This window comes from Oxyura jamaicensis, chromosome Z (genome assembly GCF_011077185.1).
Source record: "Oxyura jamaicensis isolate SHBP4307 breed ruddy duck chromosome Z, BPBGC_Ojam_1.0, whole genome shotgun sequence".
In the NCBI taxonomy this organism is placed as follows: Eukaryota; Metazoa; Chordata; class Aves; order Anseriformes; family Anatidae; genus Oxyura; species Oxyura jamaicensis.
Window position 1 is genome coordinate 17,955,654 of NC_048926.1, and position 18,403 is coordinate 17,974,056.

Here is an 18,403-nt window from a genome sequence, read left to right on the forward strand (position 1 = left end):
GTCTATGTTTTAATATGCATTTCTAATGAGGTAATATAAATTAGCGGTACTTCTAGTATCCAAATATGAAGGTAAAAGCTCTCTAAACTCTCTGAACCTGTTAGATACTACTTATACAGTTGTCGTGTAGCTTAACAAAAAAAATCTTTGTGAATAGATATATTTACAATTTCTAAGATTCATCAAAACTAGAAAGAAGCATGAGGCATAAGATAAAATTTAGACTTCCAGAAAATGTTGGATTTTTTTTTTTTCTGAGAGCCTTTGTTCTCATTCAGAATGCCAGTGATCCTCTCTAGACCACAAAGATTCAATAGAAAACCTTGACCATTATGTCAATTTGGTTCATAAATGTACCCTTTTATTTCATCTTGTGCTCTCTTTTCAGAACAACTACTCCCTTCTGCAAAAGGAAAACCCTAATAGCACTTTCCTCCAGTGAATTCCAGTAAAAGGGGGCAAGCAATAATAGAAGTATGGAATCATGGGCATTAAAATGAAACCATATGGAAACACGGGTTGAGGATTTAAGCAGGAAAAGTACTGTTTAAAAATTAATCTTTATGGCTTAATGAAGATTGTTAGGAACACTTAAAAAGTTCTGAAAACTATTAATTCAATGCTGTTACATAGCTGAGGCTCTGAAAAAGCTAAAACAACACTTACGTCGTCAGACTAGCTCATTGTAGAATGACAGCCTGGGAAATACACTTTGTGACCTAAATCCAAACTAACAAAAGACCCTGAAGAATACTTATTGTATCTGTCATTTTAGTCACAATTTCTGTGACCACTGACATGTACATGTGTACAGGGAATTTACCCTGTTGTGGTATTACTACCTTTCACCTTCTTATGAGGAAATAGAAAATGAGAAAGAGGAAGTGTCTCTGAAGTCTCACATGGCAAATAAAGAGTAAAGAAAGGAATATGAGAACTATAGCAACATTTAGCCTGTTGTTTATAAAAAGGGAATAAATTGTAAACTTTGAGGATATATAATGGAAAATATATGAGACAAGTAGTCTTAAAAAGGGTGGGTTTTTTGTTGTTGTTTTTTTTATGCTTTCTGACTTCACAAGAAGAATACACAGACACAACAGGGATTACAAGTCTCTTTGATAAAGTCTCTATTTAAACCTGTTTCTGCTTTCTCAGTGGAATGAGCTAATCTCTCCAAAAATACATTCTTTGAAATGACTCTAAATGTAATTGCTAATGTAAGGCTTAGAGGTCAGAACAAATGTGTGAAAAGAGGTAAGGAGAGGAATAATAAATATACTGATAAAATTAGGGAAGGTCCAGGATGAGGTAATTTCACAAGCCAATTAATCTAGCAAATGCTTGACTATTTCACTGAAGAGCAGGAAGAGGAAAAGTGATGACCTGTATGGTCATTGATACAAGCCATTCATATGAAACAACACATTGTTGAGTTAGGTCCCTGTTTGATCCTGACATGCTAGTATCAGCATCAAAAGGCACAAATCTGAATAACTTTACTGTATTAGCTAAAATTAAACTCACCAGTAATACTGAACTGGGTGGAAAAGAACTATTTGTCTCTAACACTTTCTGTGTCAGATGAAATATAAATATATATATATATATTTTGGTGTTTAAATAGAACTGCCTGTGGTGAAAACTAAATCTGATACAAAACCAAGACAACAATTTTATCAAGAAAATGTCACAGAAAATGAAATAAAAATGACCCCAAATTAAAAGAACTAATTAATTATATGATTAGGGATTTTAAAATATATTTTAAATGATTTATTTTATCTCAAATAATAGTTCTATTTGTCAGGGAATTAATATCACTTTTGCTTTGCCACTGCTTCCCGTTGGATGTAAGTATTCTCTTCCTCAATATAACAGTGTCCTGCAGCTGAATGGCTGATAGGACCAATTAATATGTTAACCCTTTTAGTGGCATAGCACTGAACCATGCCATTTTACCCTGATGCTGAAACAGGCCTACAAATTACCATTTCATGTTAAGACTCTGACGTTTGATTTGATAAACATCAAGCTATACTCTCCAAAATTAAGAACTTACCTATTTCTTGTAAGTAGAAACCTTGTGGCATTCATAGTCCTATTGTTATTGTTAGATTATGTGATATTACCTCAAAAAGAAAAAAAAGAAATGGAGTGAAATAACTAATTTATAGCACTTTTTTCAATCACCGAGACAAATTTTAGTATCCTGCAATAGAAATTGCATGACTATCAGAATGATAATCCCATAATCAAATATGTACACTACTAATAACAAAGTACAACTCACGCCTTAGTACAAAACTATATAGGTAAACAGACATCCTTTTTCTGAATGTTTTTGTGATTAGATTTATACAGGCTACAGTGTCTTAGCAAGTCAGAAACATGATGTGCATCACAGGTGTCATTGTGATTTCACACTTTAAAAAAGTGTTTAAAGAAAGCCATTTAGAGAAGAAAAATGAAAATTAATGGAGAATAAGCAACCAGGTATCTTAATTTATAAAAATAACAACACATTTTGGGAAAGGTGTGGCATGCAAGCTAAAGGTGCCACTGCCAAGAATCTGTATTAAAAATGTATTCCTCAGCATGTAATCTGTCCAGTAGTTATTTTGAAGAGGGTATAATGGTCTTCTACCAGTGTAGTAAGTAAAACCAGGACATTCTTCAATATCTCCTCTTACACATGAGACAGGATTTCTTTTCTCCTGGAATTTTTCTAAATATTCTATTTAGAAAATATTCTGCCAATATATACTTTCGTCATTTACTTCCATGGAAACAGAATCATTAATCCTTAAGAATTCCAACAGCTGCTTTACAGAAATCATATTATTTTCCTGGCACCGCAATCTTTTTGTAGAAACTCATTGTGTCACCAAAACCGCATACCCTGTACAGTTAATACAGCAATGGTCACAACTGAAGTACAATACGGTGGGCTGTACTACAGTGTAAGATTTTGATCACTTCCATCCAAATACAGAAGGTGCAAAAATGCATGCATGGCCTTTTCTAGACCAGCATGCCACTGCTTAAGACAATTATTCCTTATCCAAAGCACTCAGAGAAAAAGCAAGTATAACCCAATTGAGATGATGCCTTCCTTTTTTTGCCGTCTCTTGATTTCAGATTCCAGTTACTACAGGGACATCCACCTCTCATTTCTATAGGGACAGTCACAGAAATTACAGACTTTTTGGCAACTCTTGCGAATCTTAGACTGTCAAACTGTGTGTTTACGAGAAAATCTAATTTTCATTTTACAACAAAAATCAAAAATAATATTCAAGGTTCTGTAGGATAATTTGAATATGCAAACTGGGTAAAACAAAAAGGCCCTAAAATCTGGAGGTAACCCATATTTTTATTATTAAAACAAACAAACAAAAATAAAATAAAATTAGAAAAAAACTCATGACACTCTGAGCCCAGCTTCATATTTCTGAAGAGAAGGGTTTGTAACACCAGGTCTGTGATAGATGACTCCATCCCCATATAAAGTATACTACAGTCAGTCTTCTCAGCAGATGGAGACCTGTGGATTTCCATGGGAGGGGAACCACTAAACTGCAGAGATCTCAACACTTGCCCTTTCCCAGAAGAACTGAGCCACGGAAGCTGTTGGGATACGTTGGCAGCATGAAAGCCTGCTCATCAGTGAGCTCTGAGCAACACACCAATGCCTGCACAGAGCAAGAAATAGGGTTTTCTTCAGTCTGGTCAAGAGAACAGGAGCACAATGGCGAATAGCACACGGACTGTCGCATCAGGAGAAAGAAAAAAACGATTGTAAATTTTGCAGCACAGTAGTTAGACTCTGGTTCAGAACTGTATTAAGTCCAGGATCCAGCTCCTGCTTCATTTCGTATGGGACATAAAAAAGTAGCCAGCCTTGAAAGTCCTGTTTATATGAATGTGGAGATAATGAAAAATTTAGGAACATAATTTCGAAAAATGTCACACAACACATAACTGTCTTATGGTGTTTCCTACCACTGAATATCATCAAGCTCATCACAACTGTCTTTCAGAGAACATTTCTGAGTTGAAAAAAAAACTTAAATTTAAGGATATTATTGAGGATGAGAACTCCAGCTTGGAGGTCTCAATGACATCCTCTCCTACATTCCTATCATTAGAGGCACCTTAGAAGTTCTCTATTTCAGTTCTCATAAGGCTAAAGTAAATTATTTTCACAGGTTTCTTGTTGGACAGCCTAGCTGCTTCATAAAAATTAATTGTTAATACATATTTTAATAATTCTCTGCTAATCTACCAAAAGCACTAAAAAGCCTCTTCCTTCAGTGAAACTGGTCACAGTTAGTATCCATAACAGATGCTATTCAAAAAATTAGGTAAGCTGGAGAGAGAATACTTTAAAACTAGTTTTAAAAGAACTTAAATTTCTCTTACAGAGTGATGAAATCTCTTGTGAAATCTGACTACAAAATGTGTTTATGCATCTAAGCGGGGATCAGATCACTGATAAAGGGAGATTCAAAAGGGAAACAGAAAAAAAAAAAAGATGAAAAAAAGAGAAAAATGTTAATGTAAATATAAAATTATATACCTTTAACTAAATTATCAGTTAACCAAGTAATCTTTCTCAGACTTAATTTTTCTAAATTCTCAAATTTTTTATGTTTATTTTAGCTCACCTGGCTGCTGTTTTCATAAAGAATTAGAAACTTTTAGATATATGTATTTTTAATTACTTATTCTCAGTAATACATTAAGAAACAGTTCCCAATTTTGAATGAAATTGAAATAGAATTCAGAAAAATGGCACTTGCAATGCACTACTTACCATTCTATCATTTTATCTGTTCAGCAGTACTATATAATTACAGTTTTAAGCCTTTATCTTTCACATTAACCAGTTTAGGGGGGTTTATTCTAAATCCTATGTATTAATTCACAAAGCCCCTAAAACCTCATCACCATAATTTAGAGCTGATAAAATAATATCAGAAACATCAGGTTTCCTGATGAAACCCGATCAGGTTTCCTATGGTTGTTGGCTACAGAGGAACCTTTTAATTTTTGTATCACGAATTGAAAGACCAAGTACCAGCCAGACTTACACTCAGTCAAGACTAAAGAGGAACATTTCCTGAAGTCTGTGAACCTCAGGAATAGTTCTGATGGAAGAATGATTAATATTAGCATTATCCATCCAGGATGGCTAAAAGGAACAGAATCTCTAAGAACTGCTCTCCTTTTATTATGCTAAGACACTCCCACTAACAAGTACTCAGGCACACCCAGGATCTTTCAAAAATCATATGAGAAAGCAGATGGCTATAAAAATTCAAAGACTAAGATCTGCTTCACCTCCAGTTAAAAAAAAAAATAAAAAAAAATTACCCTACAGATGTTAATAATTGTCTGGAGTGGGAGACGGGGAAGGGGAACGCTGGCTTCTAAGTAAACAATACAAAAAAAGACAAAGAGGTCCCTGCTGATGTAAAACAATAAAAGCAGTTTTCTCAGCAGTGTCAGCTTAGCAAGCCTGAGGGTCTGTATTTTAAACCCCAGCGGCCTGACGTCACTCACCCTGATGCTGTGTGTGAAGGAAGCTATCTCTCTGCGATGACCGACCTGAAAAGTGTTTTCAAAGCCCAGTGGGCTAATGTCACTCACACCGAGGGTGGATGGTGGGATCTCTCAGGGTGGCAGCCCGAGGGAAGCGAGCTGCAACACCAGCAGCCTACCATCACTCACTCTGATGGCAGGGGGTCAGCTGGGATTCTTTGGTGGCCTCCCGGGCAATAGTTAAAAAGAAGATTTTGGTTCACATGTCAATGTCTAGCTTGAAAGCAGGGAGTATAAAAAGTGATTTTTTTTTTTTTAATTGTAGTTCACAAATGGCAGCAGTGCAGTCAGGAAGGGGAGTTTCCCTGCGAGACTGTTTGATTGCATGTGAAGCTTACAATGGGGCTGGCGTTGCCTGGTTTTAATTTTTTTCTCCTGTATGAGCTGAGATGTTTTATTCTCCCATATGGGGGGGAGGGGGGGGGGGGGGGAAATTAAATCCAGACAGCTCCGACTGCATTTTAAATTTCATTTGCAATCAAACAGACTTTGAGAATATTGTCATCTTCCTTACCAACCTGGCTGCCATGTAGAGAATGTAAATAAATACTGAAATCTCCAAACATGTTCTTACGATCACTCATCTTTTAACGCAGAAATTGACATTTGGGACAAGATCTTCCATCAAATTTATCCTGGCACTTAAAGCATGGTAAGGTTTGTAAATAACTATATAAGAGAAATAGGCTTTGTCCAACTGCAAATGCTTGGAAAAACAAACAAACAAACAAACAAAAACCTCTAAGGGTAACCACAGCTGATATTTCACCAGCAAAATAAATTACTAAACGGAGCCAACAGAGTCACTACTTACAATGTGAGCTCTTACAAAGTCAAAACATGCTTTTCAAACTAAAAATTGCTATTTGAAAGACTAAGTTCCAGTCCTGTAAAAGTTAATGTGAATAACTAAGTACATGTTAAGCTACCACCATGCTTAGATAAATGAAGGGTCAGAATCTGAGAGTTATCCAACACTGAAATGATCGTTTCTGTACATAAAAGCAATACAGCCAATACACAACATGGAACTGAGTGAGAATACATGTAGATGTAACCAGTATAATTGGTTTGCATGGGTCTTGTACCCCTTTTCTACCACTGCTTTGCCACATAGGGCTGTCAAGATCTCTGAGAATGATGACGTTGTTTCCTGAATAGTTCCTACAAGCCACCCAGGATAAAATGCAACAATTCCAAACAATTCACTAAGGAATATCTCTAGATTTCTCACTTCTAACTGCAATTAATTTGAGACTATGAAATAATTTGTACCTGAATTGATTTCCTTGGGCATAGAGTAAAATTGTACAACCTTACTCTTATGGAAAAAAATAAAAATAAAAAAAAAAAGTAAAAAAAAAAAAAAAAAGTAAAAGGTTAGATTTTCCTCTCACATTCTCACAATGTGTGCTGGTCACATCTGTGAAGAGAAAATATGACTCTAACCCTGCATAGTTAAGCTAATAAGCTTTCTCATAGAGTGAGACAATAGAAACTGTGAGCATACTGTACAGCACAATAAGTGCTGGCACATAAACTGTTTCAGTCTTGAGGGACAGTGTTTCACAGTATATCAGTGACAGAAGACCAGCTTGCAGCCAGAATTATGAATGAAAAGTTTAAGCCTTCATGAAAGTATGGACTTCGAATGATTCTTTTGCACTCACCTCAAAAACTAACTTACTGTATTATTTGGGGGAATACTGCATGTAAAGCTTTATTTTCTAAGACTGTGTATACGCACACAAAATGATTAGTTTGACCTAAGACACAACGATTAAGAAGGTCTGATATCATATATAAGAATACGTTTACACAAAGTTAAGCCAATCAAATAAAACAGTATATACCTAATTTAAAACTTTACAGGAATATCTTAGAGGTCTATTTCTAAGGTCTATTTCCTGTTAAAAGTGGGAAAGAGAAAAACTCATATCTCTTGCCCTTTCCGAGGCACCAGACTGCAAGGGACTGTTGGTGCATATTAATTTCATGGTAAAATGTGTGCTTGGAATTGCCACACATGCTGTCTCTGGAGAGCTATGGTTATTTGTCTAGAAATAGTCTCTCGTGTTTTTGACTACTATACAATAATACTTCAGCAACAAATGCTATGGTTACATTTATATTAGTAAATAAACAGTCCAAGGACCCTTTTGTACCCCTGATACAGCTCAGCTTACGTGGCACAGCTCACAACCGCAGAACTAAACTCTTTCTCCTCTTCTCCCCAGCTCCAAAAACACAATCCAAAACCCAGAATGGCCTCATCCACACTGCTTATTAGGAACAGTCCCAGGCTCAGGCTGGTTCCCAGACTGTGCTCAGACATTGTTTGGGACGGTGCTAATTGGCCTGGGCCAAAACCTTCCCAGGGACTGTGCTAGTAATTAGCAGCACGTTCTCTTGCACACATGCTCAAACCCATCAGTCGCTGTGATCTAGCACAAGACAGTCCTGTCCCCGCAGCTGCCAAAGGCAGCTCCTGATTTTGGCACCTTCTTTTTATGGATTCAGTTAATAAAGCGGCAGCTCCAAACTCCAGCTGCCCCATGCTACCACCCTGTCCTTTCCCCATCACCCACAGGAGAGGTAGCAGGAAGAGCAGGAGTTCAAAGAAGAAAGCCTTGTGATGCACTCGCATGCTGCCCAAACTGCCGTTTTCATCTCTGACAGCTCAAGAAGATAGCAGATGCAAAAACCCTGAAAGCTGGGTCCACCCCAGAGGTCTTCAGATGAGCTCTGATTATCTGACAACTGATGGAGAATAGACAGACTCAAACAGCTTGCCTCCGTTTACATTCAGACCTTCGAGAGCAACTGGCCTCAGCAAACCACTCTTCACCAGCTGATGCCTTGAACAGCATTAATCTTCCCCTGCTTCCAGGGAAAGACAGATTTCTCCTAGCTGAGGCATCACAAAAAGTGCAAGTTTAGATTAACTGAAGTAAACGTGAGTTGGTGTGAAGGCCTCCTATAACCTACCATCATTAAGGTCACTGGAAAAAGATTTTGGAAGAGTTTTCTGAGAGGCAGATATTCCTACTCTGTCTATCTGAACATGAATGAAAGTTCGGTGTGAGAGAGAATGTGCATTATTAGGTTGGTAACTGATACAGTTGAAAAAATCACAGAACCTCAGGGAACAGTTTTTCAAATCCTCTCAAAACATTTGAAGAAAAACTAGTAAGTGCAAAGGTTCAGTGTATTTTCCCACTGACACTTAACACGAGCTGTCACCTTTCCATATAGGCCATGTTCAATTAATCATTGCTACAGGATTACTCCTGCTGTCTGTCTTACTACATCTGACTTTGACCATATTTACTAATGATGGAAAAATTCCTTTTAAATACTCCCATCCGTAAAAGCACCCAATTTTTAAAGCACTGTCCTTACTGTTTTTGTACTATGCTGCCCAGAATGATTTTTCATTTTTCCTCTTTTTCTGCATAGCTGCTGTCGTTTTGAAAGAGAAAAATAGTATACTTTTCATTTCCCTCTAAGTTGGAAATGTTTGACGAGAAGAAAGTGTAGAAAATTACGTATTTGAGTGGAACATTCTAACAGGATGATTTACAACAGAAACTGTTTTGCAACCTTTGCCTAATACAAAGACTATGAAATAGTGACTCCAGGTCTGAAGTTTAATTAGGATTATATAATAGGAGGGTGTTGTTTGTTTGTTCTCATTGGAAATTAATGTTCTGTTGATTTGATAACTGCAGAAAACATTTGTTCAAAGTTTGTTTAACTTTTCATTAGAACTATTATTCTTCTGTCTTTTATTTGGGAGACAAGAAAGCACTGAATTAACTTGCTTGTGTAGAATTTTTTATCTGATCTTGTCAAACTGCGCAACAGAGAAAAAGGCAGACTTCTTCTGGAGCAACTCACAAACCATTAGACAAAACTAACATCTCCTCCTGTAGGAGTTTCACAACTTTTTGTTTAACGCCTCTTAGTATTTTTCCACTTTTTCAGTAAAATTGAAACTTGAGATAAGAGTTTTTCTCTTTTTTATTTTTTTCAAAAACGGCAACAGATTTCAAAATAACTGGAATGGTATTAAGAATGCAGACTTTTCTTCCCCAGAACCAGAAACTTTTCGGTCCTTCACAACATTGTAGATCCCTCTCTAACCCTGCGCTTTCGCACCATGCGTTTCCGGAAAGTGTAGGTCATTTGAAGTTTTGGCACTGAGTACCACAGTGTTTGACTCTTCTTCTACAGCGATCTATCTTCTTTAACTGTGAATGAAGTGTCATATTCCAGGACGTGAGCACTGTCATTTACTTGCCTTTTTACAGTTTACACATTAAAAATATGACTCAACTTTAAGAGAACAGGGGCCTTGCCTGTCTTCTTTGTCTGAGTATAGGAAATAAGTCTAGAGTTGGTTTATCTTCCTTGTCTGACTACATGAAATAAGTCTAGAATTGGTTTATCTCCCTTGTGTGACAATTGGAAGTTAAGTCTAGAACTGGTTTAAAGTCAGAACAGGGTTCCTACAAGCACAGCATGTTAGATACTTCTTGTTTGTCTTAGTGCACCAAGCACCTGAGTGTATTTTAAGCATAAAAACGAAGAAATGTCTCCAAAACCTTCAAGAAGATACAGCAAAGCTCTGCTTTCTCTGCACAGAGTGTGCTCTTTTCTCGGGGACACCTAATGAGGGGCAGCACGGCTCAGCCCCTGCCGCCCCGCGGTGCCCCGCACCCAAAGGTGCCGTGAGGCCTGGCAGAGCCCTTCCGAGGCTCTTCAGGCCCCACGTCCTTCGGTGAGGACAGCACCAGGACGGCTGGAGGAGGACGGGAGGGCGGTGTGAGGAGGGTGCTCGCCCCCCATAGCCGGTGCCTGCCCTCCCCCGCCCCCTCCCACCCCCTCCATCCCTCCCCGCCCGCCTTCGCGTTTCCCGTGTCCGGGCGGAGGAAGTTTGTCTCAGCGCCGCCGCCGTCCGACCCCCAGCGGCTGTGCCGAGCGTCATGGCGGCGTCCCTTTCAATGTCAGCGGCTGCGAGGCTCCGCGCGGCGGCCCGCCTGCCGACCGCCAGGTAACGGCACCGCGGCCGCTCCCCGGCCGCTGCCACGCAACGCCCGGCACCGGCGGCACCGAGGGGTGGCGGCAGAGGCGGCGGCCCGCGGGGGAGGCCGCGCTGCTCGGGGCCTGCGGCCTGCCCGAGGCCGCCGCGGGCGCCGTGAGGGCACGGCCGGGCCGGGCGTCCGTGTGTCCGTCCGGGTGTTGGGGTGTCCGTCCGCGCGCCCCCAGCTCGGCCTCCCGACCGCCGCCGGGTCTCCAGGAGGGGCATGGGGGGGTCGGGGGTGGCCCTGCCCGGCCTGCGGGCAGCTGCCGAGGCTCCTCCAGGCGCCGCCTTCCCGGGGTCCCTGCCCCCGTACGGGCACCGTGGCTTTGCCCATTTCCCCTCCCCGACGTCTCTTAGTGTATTTTATTTTTTAGAGGACTTGTGTCTGTTCTTCCACTGCCTCTCCGCTCACCTCGAAATAACACTGGCAATCACCTTACAATTTTTGGTGGTGCTGTGTTTTTTTTTTTTTTTTTTTTTTTTTTTTTAGCCTTGTGCCATTCAGTGCAGAGACCTGTACCCAAGGTCCAGTGTGTGGCCCGAGCTGTAGCTGAAGGTGTGTGTGCATGTTCTGTGCGTGCCACAAGACAAGTTTTTCTGAGAGCTCTTCTGATCAGTCAGAAAGATGTAGTTCAAGGCACTTGAGGACCTTCAGTACTAAGTAAATTTTTAAATATAAAAATGGGTTATAGAAAGGTACAGTGACTCTTTTAAATGTGTATGCTAATGTATACGTATGTAAACGTACAGACAGAAAACTGTACATACATACAGAGAAAAAAAAAGGACTACAATCATACTATTTTTTTTTACGCATTTTATGCTGACTTTCCCTTTAGTCATTTCTGCTTATTCCTTAAAATGACACCTGTGTGACAGTTCTGAAAATTAATCTTCAGTCTCATAAAAACACTTTGGAACCCAAATATAAATTCAGGAATTCCTCTATGATAATGCAGAAACTTACAGTTCACGTGCACTTGTTTCTGCCCTCTGTTTGGTCCTCTGTGGTGCTGATACAACTGCCCCCTCTACCTTGTAAACTGTCGGTCAACTGATCCTGGCTAAAAATAGCTTTGTTTGGAAGTTTTACCACCCTATCTCATAAGCATTTATTCCAAAACAAATAGGATGTGGCAGGGGTGGGAAAGGAGCAGCATGGAGGTGTGAGGTAGGGACTCTCAGGTTGGTGTTTCTGTCAGGAACAGGACCTTTGAAATCATGCCCCGGGTTCTTTCCTTGCCATAGAAGGAGATTGGAGTATTGGTGTCCTTATTTTTTTTCAGTAAAAGGGAAGCTGGAGTTGCTCATCTTGGAGGAATTTGAACTTGCGTTTCACATTCTTTGGGAAAGTCACCTGATCATAAATCTTTAGGCAGCTTGGAGAAGAGGCAGGGAGAAGCACCGTGAGTCTCGTATATAGAATTTGACATGTTTTTGCAGTCATTGCATGTTAGACAAGTGAGAATTATATTTTCCTTGGAACCAGGAAACTTGGAGTACTGTGTCAAATTCTGGGCTGCCCAGTATAGGAGAAACATGGAACTACCAGAGAGAATTCAGTGAAAGGTTGTGAAGATGAGAAAGGAACTGCAACCTCTGTCCTGTGCGGAACAGGACTGCTCACTAGGAGAAGAGTCTAGCTTGGTGGGATCTTACCATTATATAACTATCTGAGGATAAGAAGGAGATGGGCCAGTCTCTACCCGGGAGTGTTCACTGATGGGATGAGAAGCAGTGGGCACAACCTGTCACACAGGTGGCTCCATCCAAGCACCAGGAGCACTTCTGTGCTGTGCGGGTGAGGGAGCCTTGGCACAGGCTGGCCAGACAGGTTGTGGGGTCTTCTCCTTGGAGATCCTTGGTGTTCCTGCTTGGGCAGGGGTTGGGCCAGATGGGCCCGGAGGTCCCTGCCAGCCTCAGCCCTTCTGGGATGCTGTGAAATCATTGAATTACAGATTAATGTTTTTTGCTGAAATTATGGGAGTAATACAGCTTACTGTTTGACCACTGTAGGATTAAAGTTAAAACCTTCAAGCAACAGTTCTATTTGCAGAGGCTTTGTTTTGCAGTTCTATTTGAGGGTTTGTTTTCTTTTTTTTTTTTTTTTTTTTGGTTTGTTTGTTTTTCATGCAAAACAAGTTTCTTCAACAAGTTCTCCAATTTTTGGAACAGAATAGTAATTTTCTTCTTTGAGAACAGTTCCCAAGATCATTTTCCAGTAGTCAGAAAATATTCTATTCTGATTTCCATGAGTTATATTTTATTCTTACAAGTACTGTCTTCCTGTAATGCAAAAATTGAATTCATCAGTGCATGTTTAAGCACTTCAGAATACACATGTCTAATTGCTTGGTGTTTCTGAAGTGTTTGACTGCTAACACAACAGGGAAATAAGTGTTCCGTCATAAGCTAGGAGCATACATACAACAGTATTCCTGATATCTTCAGGAAATAGTGTATGCCTAGTTTAAATCACTGAAGCAGCAGTTACTGAGTCCATCACTCTTCTCTCTAGTGGTGACCATGAGTAAGTGGCTTGAGCTGATACCGAAAGTCGAAGTGCCTTTTTTGTTTAGATCACAGTTTTTAAACTTATACTGTGAGATCTATCAAATTTAATGATCTTAAAATTATGTTGAATATGTTCTGAGTTTGACCTCTCCGGGAAGAAGGGTTTACCTAGCTTGTCTGTCTCACTGAATTACTTCAGATTTGATCTCTTAAGTTATGCTCAGCCAAAATTTGATTTAAGGGTATAATTGAAATAGTACAGTTCTTCAAGTTTCATATGAATAGAAATAGAAAGAAAAACAATTGAAGGAAAACAAAGGATGGACTGTCTTAAATGTCTTGGGAATGACCGCAGTTTTGTCATGCATTAGAGAACGTGGGTAGGCTGAACTGAGAAGAGAGCACCTGAACTTCTGTGATTGGAGTGACTGTATCAATTGACAAGGGAAGACAGACTGATGTCATCTACCTGGACTTCTGTAAGGCCTTTGACATGGTCCCACACAACGTTCTTATCTCTGAATTGGAGAGAGATGGATTTGAAGGTGGGCTGCTCAGTGATTAGGGAATTGTCTGGATGGCTGCAGCCAGAGAGTGTTGGTCAGTGGCACTGTGTCCAGGTGGAGGCCGGTGACAAGTGGCGTCCCTCAGGGGTCCGTCCTGTGACTGGTACTGTTTAATCTCTTCATCAGCGACAAAGGCCTTGGGATCAAGTGCACCCTCAGCAAGTTTGCAGATGACACCAAGCTGAGTGGTGCAGTCGATACACCAGAAGGAAGGGATGTCACCCAGAGGGACCTGGACAAGCTGGAGAAGGGGGGCCCATGTGAACCTAATGAGGTTCAACAAGTCCAAGTGCAAGGTGCTACACCTGGATTGGGGCAATCGCAGACCTGAGCACAGACTGGGAGAAGAACTCCGTGAGACTGCAGAGAAGCACCTGGGTATGTTGGTTGATGAGAAGCTCAACGTGAGCCAGCAATGTGCGCTTGCAGCCCAGAAAGCCAAGCATGTCCTGGGCTGCATCAAGAGAAGCATGGCCAGCAGGTTTGAGGGAGGGGATTCACCCCCTTTGTTCTGCTCTTCTGAGGCCCCACCTGGAGTCCTGTGTTCAGCTCTGGGGACCCCAGCACAAGAAGGATTTGGGCCTATTAGTCTGAGTCCAAAGGAGGGCTGCAAAGATGATCAAAGGGCTGTAGCACCTCTCCTACGATGACAAGCTGATGAAGTTGGGATTGTTCAGCCTGGAGAAGAGAAGGCTCTGGGGAGACCTTATCGGGGTTTATAAAACTTTTTACATGAGCAAATAGGACAAGGGGGAATGGTTTTAAACTGAAAGAGGGGAGATTTACAACAGATGTTGAGAGGGAATTCTTCACTCAGAGAGTGGTGAGGCCCTGGCACAGGTTGCCCAGAGAAGCTGTGGATGCCCCATCTCTGGAGGTGCTCAAGGCCAGGCTGGATGGGGCTTTGAGCAACCTGGCCTGGTGGGAGGTGTCCCTGCCCATGGCAGGGGGGTGGAATTTGGTGATCTTTAAGGTCTCTTCCAACCCAAACAATTCTATGATTCTGTGCTCTGTATTTGACAAAAAAACAATTTCTACTGAACTTCGGAGCTATTCATTCCAAAACCACTTAGCATTTGAGAATCTCGTTGTTTCACAATGTATTGCAGTCAAGATACAAATATTCTCATTTCTGTTGCAAAAGTGGAATATTTTGTTTATGGAGGTGTAATACCTGTCTATACAGTCCATACATTTCTTAATAATGGATTTTTCTTGTCACTTTTCAGTGACAGATGTTGGTTCTTCAGAATGTATTCCCTGCCTCTTGTAATTGTGTTGTGAAGACTCTGAGGATGATCACAAATGTTTTGCTAGTGCATTGTCATGGACACCTGAGGTTATGAGAGTGAAGAAATAAGGACATTTGTGTAGTAGGAAGTCAGTTAGTTCATGCTGTATGCTGAAGAGAATCCGGCAACTTGGGACGCCATTTAAATCTTATTCTTGAGTTGACATTTACATTAGCAAGAGGGTTTGCTCAGAACTGAATGAGACAGGAAGCCATTTTTGTGGGAAAATAACTTCTAAATGCACAAGAAGCCTGTCAAATTGTTCAATTACTAACTTGTTCTTTCATCAGTAATAGATTTTTTTCTCAGAATACCTGACTTTTCATATTACTGTCTTTTATTATTATTATTACTAATTTTCTTCAAAATAGCATTAGCTTTTGTTGCATGTTTTTAAAGTATGTCTTAGTAGGCAGACTTAAACTTCCCAGAGATAGATCTGCATTGACCAGAGAGCTGCACAGTAATTCACAAAGCTCTTGCTTTTCCTGGCTAATAGAAGCACTGTTTAGCTAATGTTAGTGCTAGCCAGTGTGACTTTTTCAGACCTTGAATAAGTAACATTTGGCAGCAATTCTTTATTATTACAACTTCAATCACCTGTTGTGCATGCCAGCCATGTACTGTCATATGCTGTACAAGATAATGTACCTGTGGTGTTGTCAGGTTCAGACAAACCAGAAACACTGATTTTTCTTTAACAAACAGTAGTTCTGTGGCATTTAACTTAACCAAAATCAATACCACTGACTAACTACATCTGCATACACTGTATGGATTAAAATTTCAAAATAAGATCAGGTGATAAAGTTCATAGACATCTTCACCTTGCGGCGTAAGTTTCTTTTGGTTGTTTATGGGAGAAAAAGACCTTTGAAATATATAGTTGACTTGGATTTTACAATTTCATTTAATTAATTAAATTTCTATTTTGTTTTTAATGTGTATCAGAGAAATTATGGTGAATCAAAATGCCACGGTAGTACAACTGCAGACTGAAATGCAGAACAAAGCTCCAGGGAGTTTCTTGGTTATAAGATTACAGTGACGTAGAGGTTTGGAGCACACTCAAGGTGAAAGATGTGGAGAGAGAAACGGACACAGCAAGGGGAGAAAAAGATAAAAAACACTGCAGCTTGTACAGATAATTAAGATAAGTTTAAAAACAAGACTCCAGGCAGCAGTGAATCTTCATCTGATCTTGCAGACAGCCTCAAGCAGCAGTTTGGAAGAAGTAGGTGTTACATATATCTAAGTGTGTAGTTACTTTAAAATCCATTCTTTTTGATTCTGTCCACACTCTTCAAACAATGATTGTGTGGATAAGAGAGTCTAGCAGTCACATCTCGAGTATTCACTGTGTCTGAAAGCATCCTCACTGGTTACTTTTTATTGCCACATGCATCTTGAATCATCTGTTCTCTCTTTCTCATGAAGGAAGAACCTCTTCCTGCATCAATTTTTCATGCTTTTACAAAGAGATTTCTGACAAGTAGGATAACTCAAGTCCTTTTGCAGTACATTATGTAGGATGTCAAAATCGATAATCCTTACTTGCTTCTGTCCTGCAGTATTTGACAGGCCAACAGCGTACTGTGTTATTCATGACTGGTGTATTGTTCATGGATATGCATGAACCTAGTATCATGCATATCTGTACAAGGCCAGAGCAGCTCTGGTGAACTAGAGTAGTGTTTTCAATCTCCTGCTTTTGTCAGTATGGGGAGCAGGGTGAAGGACTGTTCCCTGCTTCCTTTAGGATGGAAAGAGGATGCTTTGGAAAGGTCACATGGAAAACAGGAAATGTAATGAAACATTCGGCATATTACAATATTGCCATCAAAATGAAGAATTCTGTCAGAGATGAAACACACAACTGAAAAATAGCATTTAATATTATTTAGCCTTCATCTAGTTCTTGTCCTTAATGAGCTATTGGACTCCAATAGCGTTTCTTAAATTTAAATAGATAGCTTCAGTGTTGCTCTATGTGAGGAAGGGGATCATCAGAAATATGTGGAAATATGAGAGTCAGATGGGGAAAAGAGGTGGGGAGGGCCAAAGTTTGAGAATGGGGGGGGAAAGGTGAGAAGTGTTGTTCTGGAAATGACTGTTCTTCTAATGTAATTGGAGAAAAGTAAATAGTGCAGGAGGTGATGATAGCGAAGCACACCTGATGAGACGTCTTAAATTGCTGCTCACAGTTGAGCATGTAACTTGGAATGACTTATTTTAATTGTATTGTTTCCTTCACTTTTGGAATTAGAACCCCAAAGAGGAAGATAGAAGGAATGACAACCTTTTTAGCCAGACAAGGTTTAATAGAGAAAAAGAAGGAAGATGTTTAAGGTATGTTTGTATGGAAAGATAGCAAGTAAATAAGGTGTTGGCTTACTTCTGCACTAAAACAGTTGAAAGCTTTTATTACCAGCTCAGTGCAACTAGTCATTTTGAGTTCAGAACTAGGGGTCACTGCCTATCTTTAAAAAAGCATTATTTCACTCTAAAATATATTTTTTCCTATGACTACTGATCTGTCCACCTAGTGGTCTTCCTTCTACTTCGAAGATTTGAAGAGGAGCAAAGAATGAGAGGGAAAAAAAAAAAAGAAAAAAGAAGGGGGCAGAGGTGAAGTTTGTTGGCACTGTTATCCTGAAACAGAAGGACATAATATTTTCCTTAGGAACTAAACAGTTTAAAATAGGTTTTGATACTGTGTTTGAAAATGATGCCTATTTTGGTTTAAAATACAAAAACAAAAATAAACAAATTCTTTCATGGAAAAGGTTTTTATGGTGGTATTTCCTAATACCAAATATTTGGTGTCTCTAAGTTTAAGAGAAGTGTTTTTGTACAACATGTTGCAGTGACTTCAAACAAGAAATTTACAGATTAAGAAATGCCATATGGATACAAGAAGAAGGGGAATTTGAATGCCAGCTGTCAATAGATAGCATTTCAAATCTATGTGAATAAAGTAAAAAAAAATTGCTTTAGTTGCAGTGGTTTAATATATACTGTTAATATATACTGTTTAATATATACATGTTTAAATGAGACTGGGAAAAACTTATTGGGTTGCAAAATAACCTTGATATTCCCTTAATGTAGGTTTGATATTTATGATTCAATTAACTATCTTTTTCCACTGTAAATCTAAACTCAGTGCAGGATCTATATATCGTTGCCCAGAAGGTGATTGTTTTGGGCTCGCATTTCTGACTGGTAGGAGCTGTCACCTTTAAAGCTGTTCTTCACAAAAGCAGGTACTAGCAAAATGTAGAAGTGAGATTCAGAAGAACTTAAGTTCCAAAAATGAAGTAACTCAAGAATTTAAT

General features: G+C 39.7%; 1 protein-coding gene and 1 long non-coding RNA gene across 2 annotated transcripts in view; both read left to right on the plus strand.

Moving 5' to 3' along the window:
* Positions 1–10,513: 10,513 nt before the first annotated feature.
* The window catches only part of NDUFS4 (NADH:ubiquinone oxidoreductase subunit S4), a 47,544-nt gene continuing 39,654 nt past the window's right edge, over positions 10,514–18,403 (plus strand). Inside the window, exon 1 of the mRNA XM_035309827.1 lies at positions 10,514–10,663. Within this exon, the coding sequence (XP_035165718.1) occupies positions 10,596–10,663 (68 nt within the window). The 5' untranslated portion in view covers positions 10,514–10,595. The remainder of the gene's footprint in view (positions 10,664–18,403) is intronic.
* Positions 14,792–17,660, plus strand: LOC118156075. The gene is made up of 2 exons (XR_004746141.1): positions 14,792–16,299; positions 17,332–17,660. It is a non-coding gene; the product is annotated as an uncharacterized LOC118156075 (long non-coding RNA).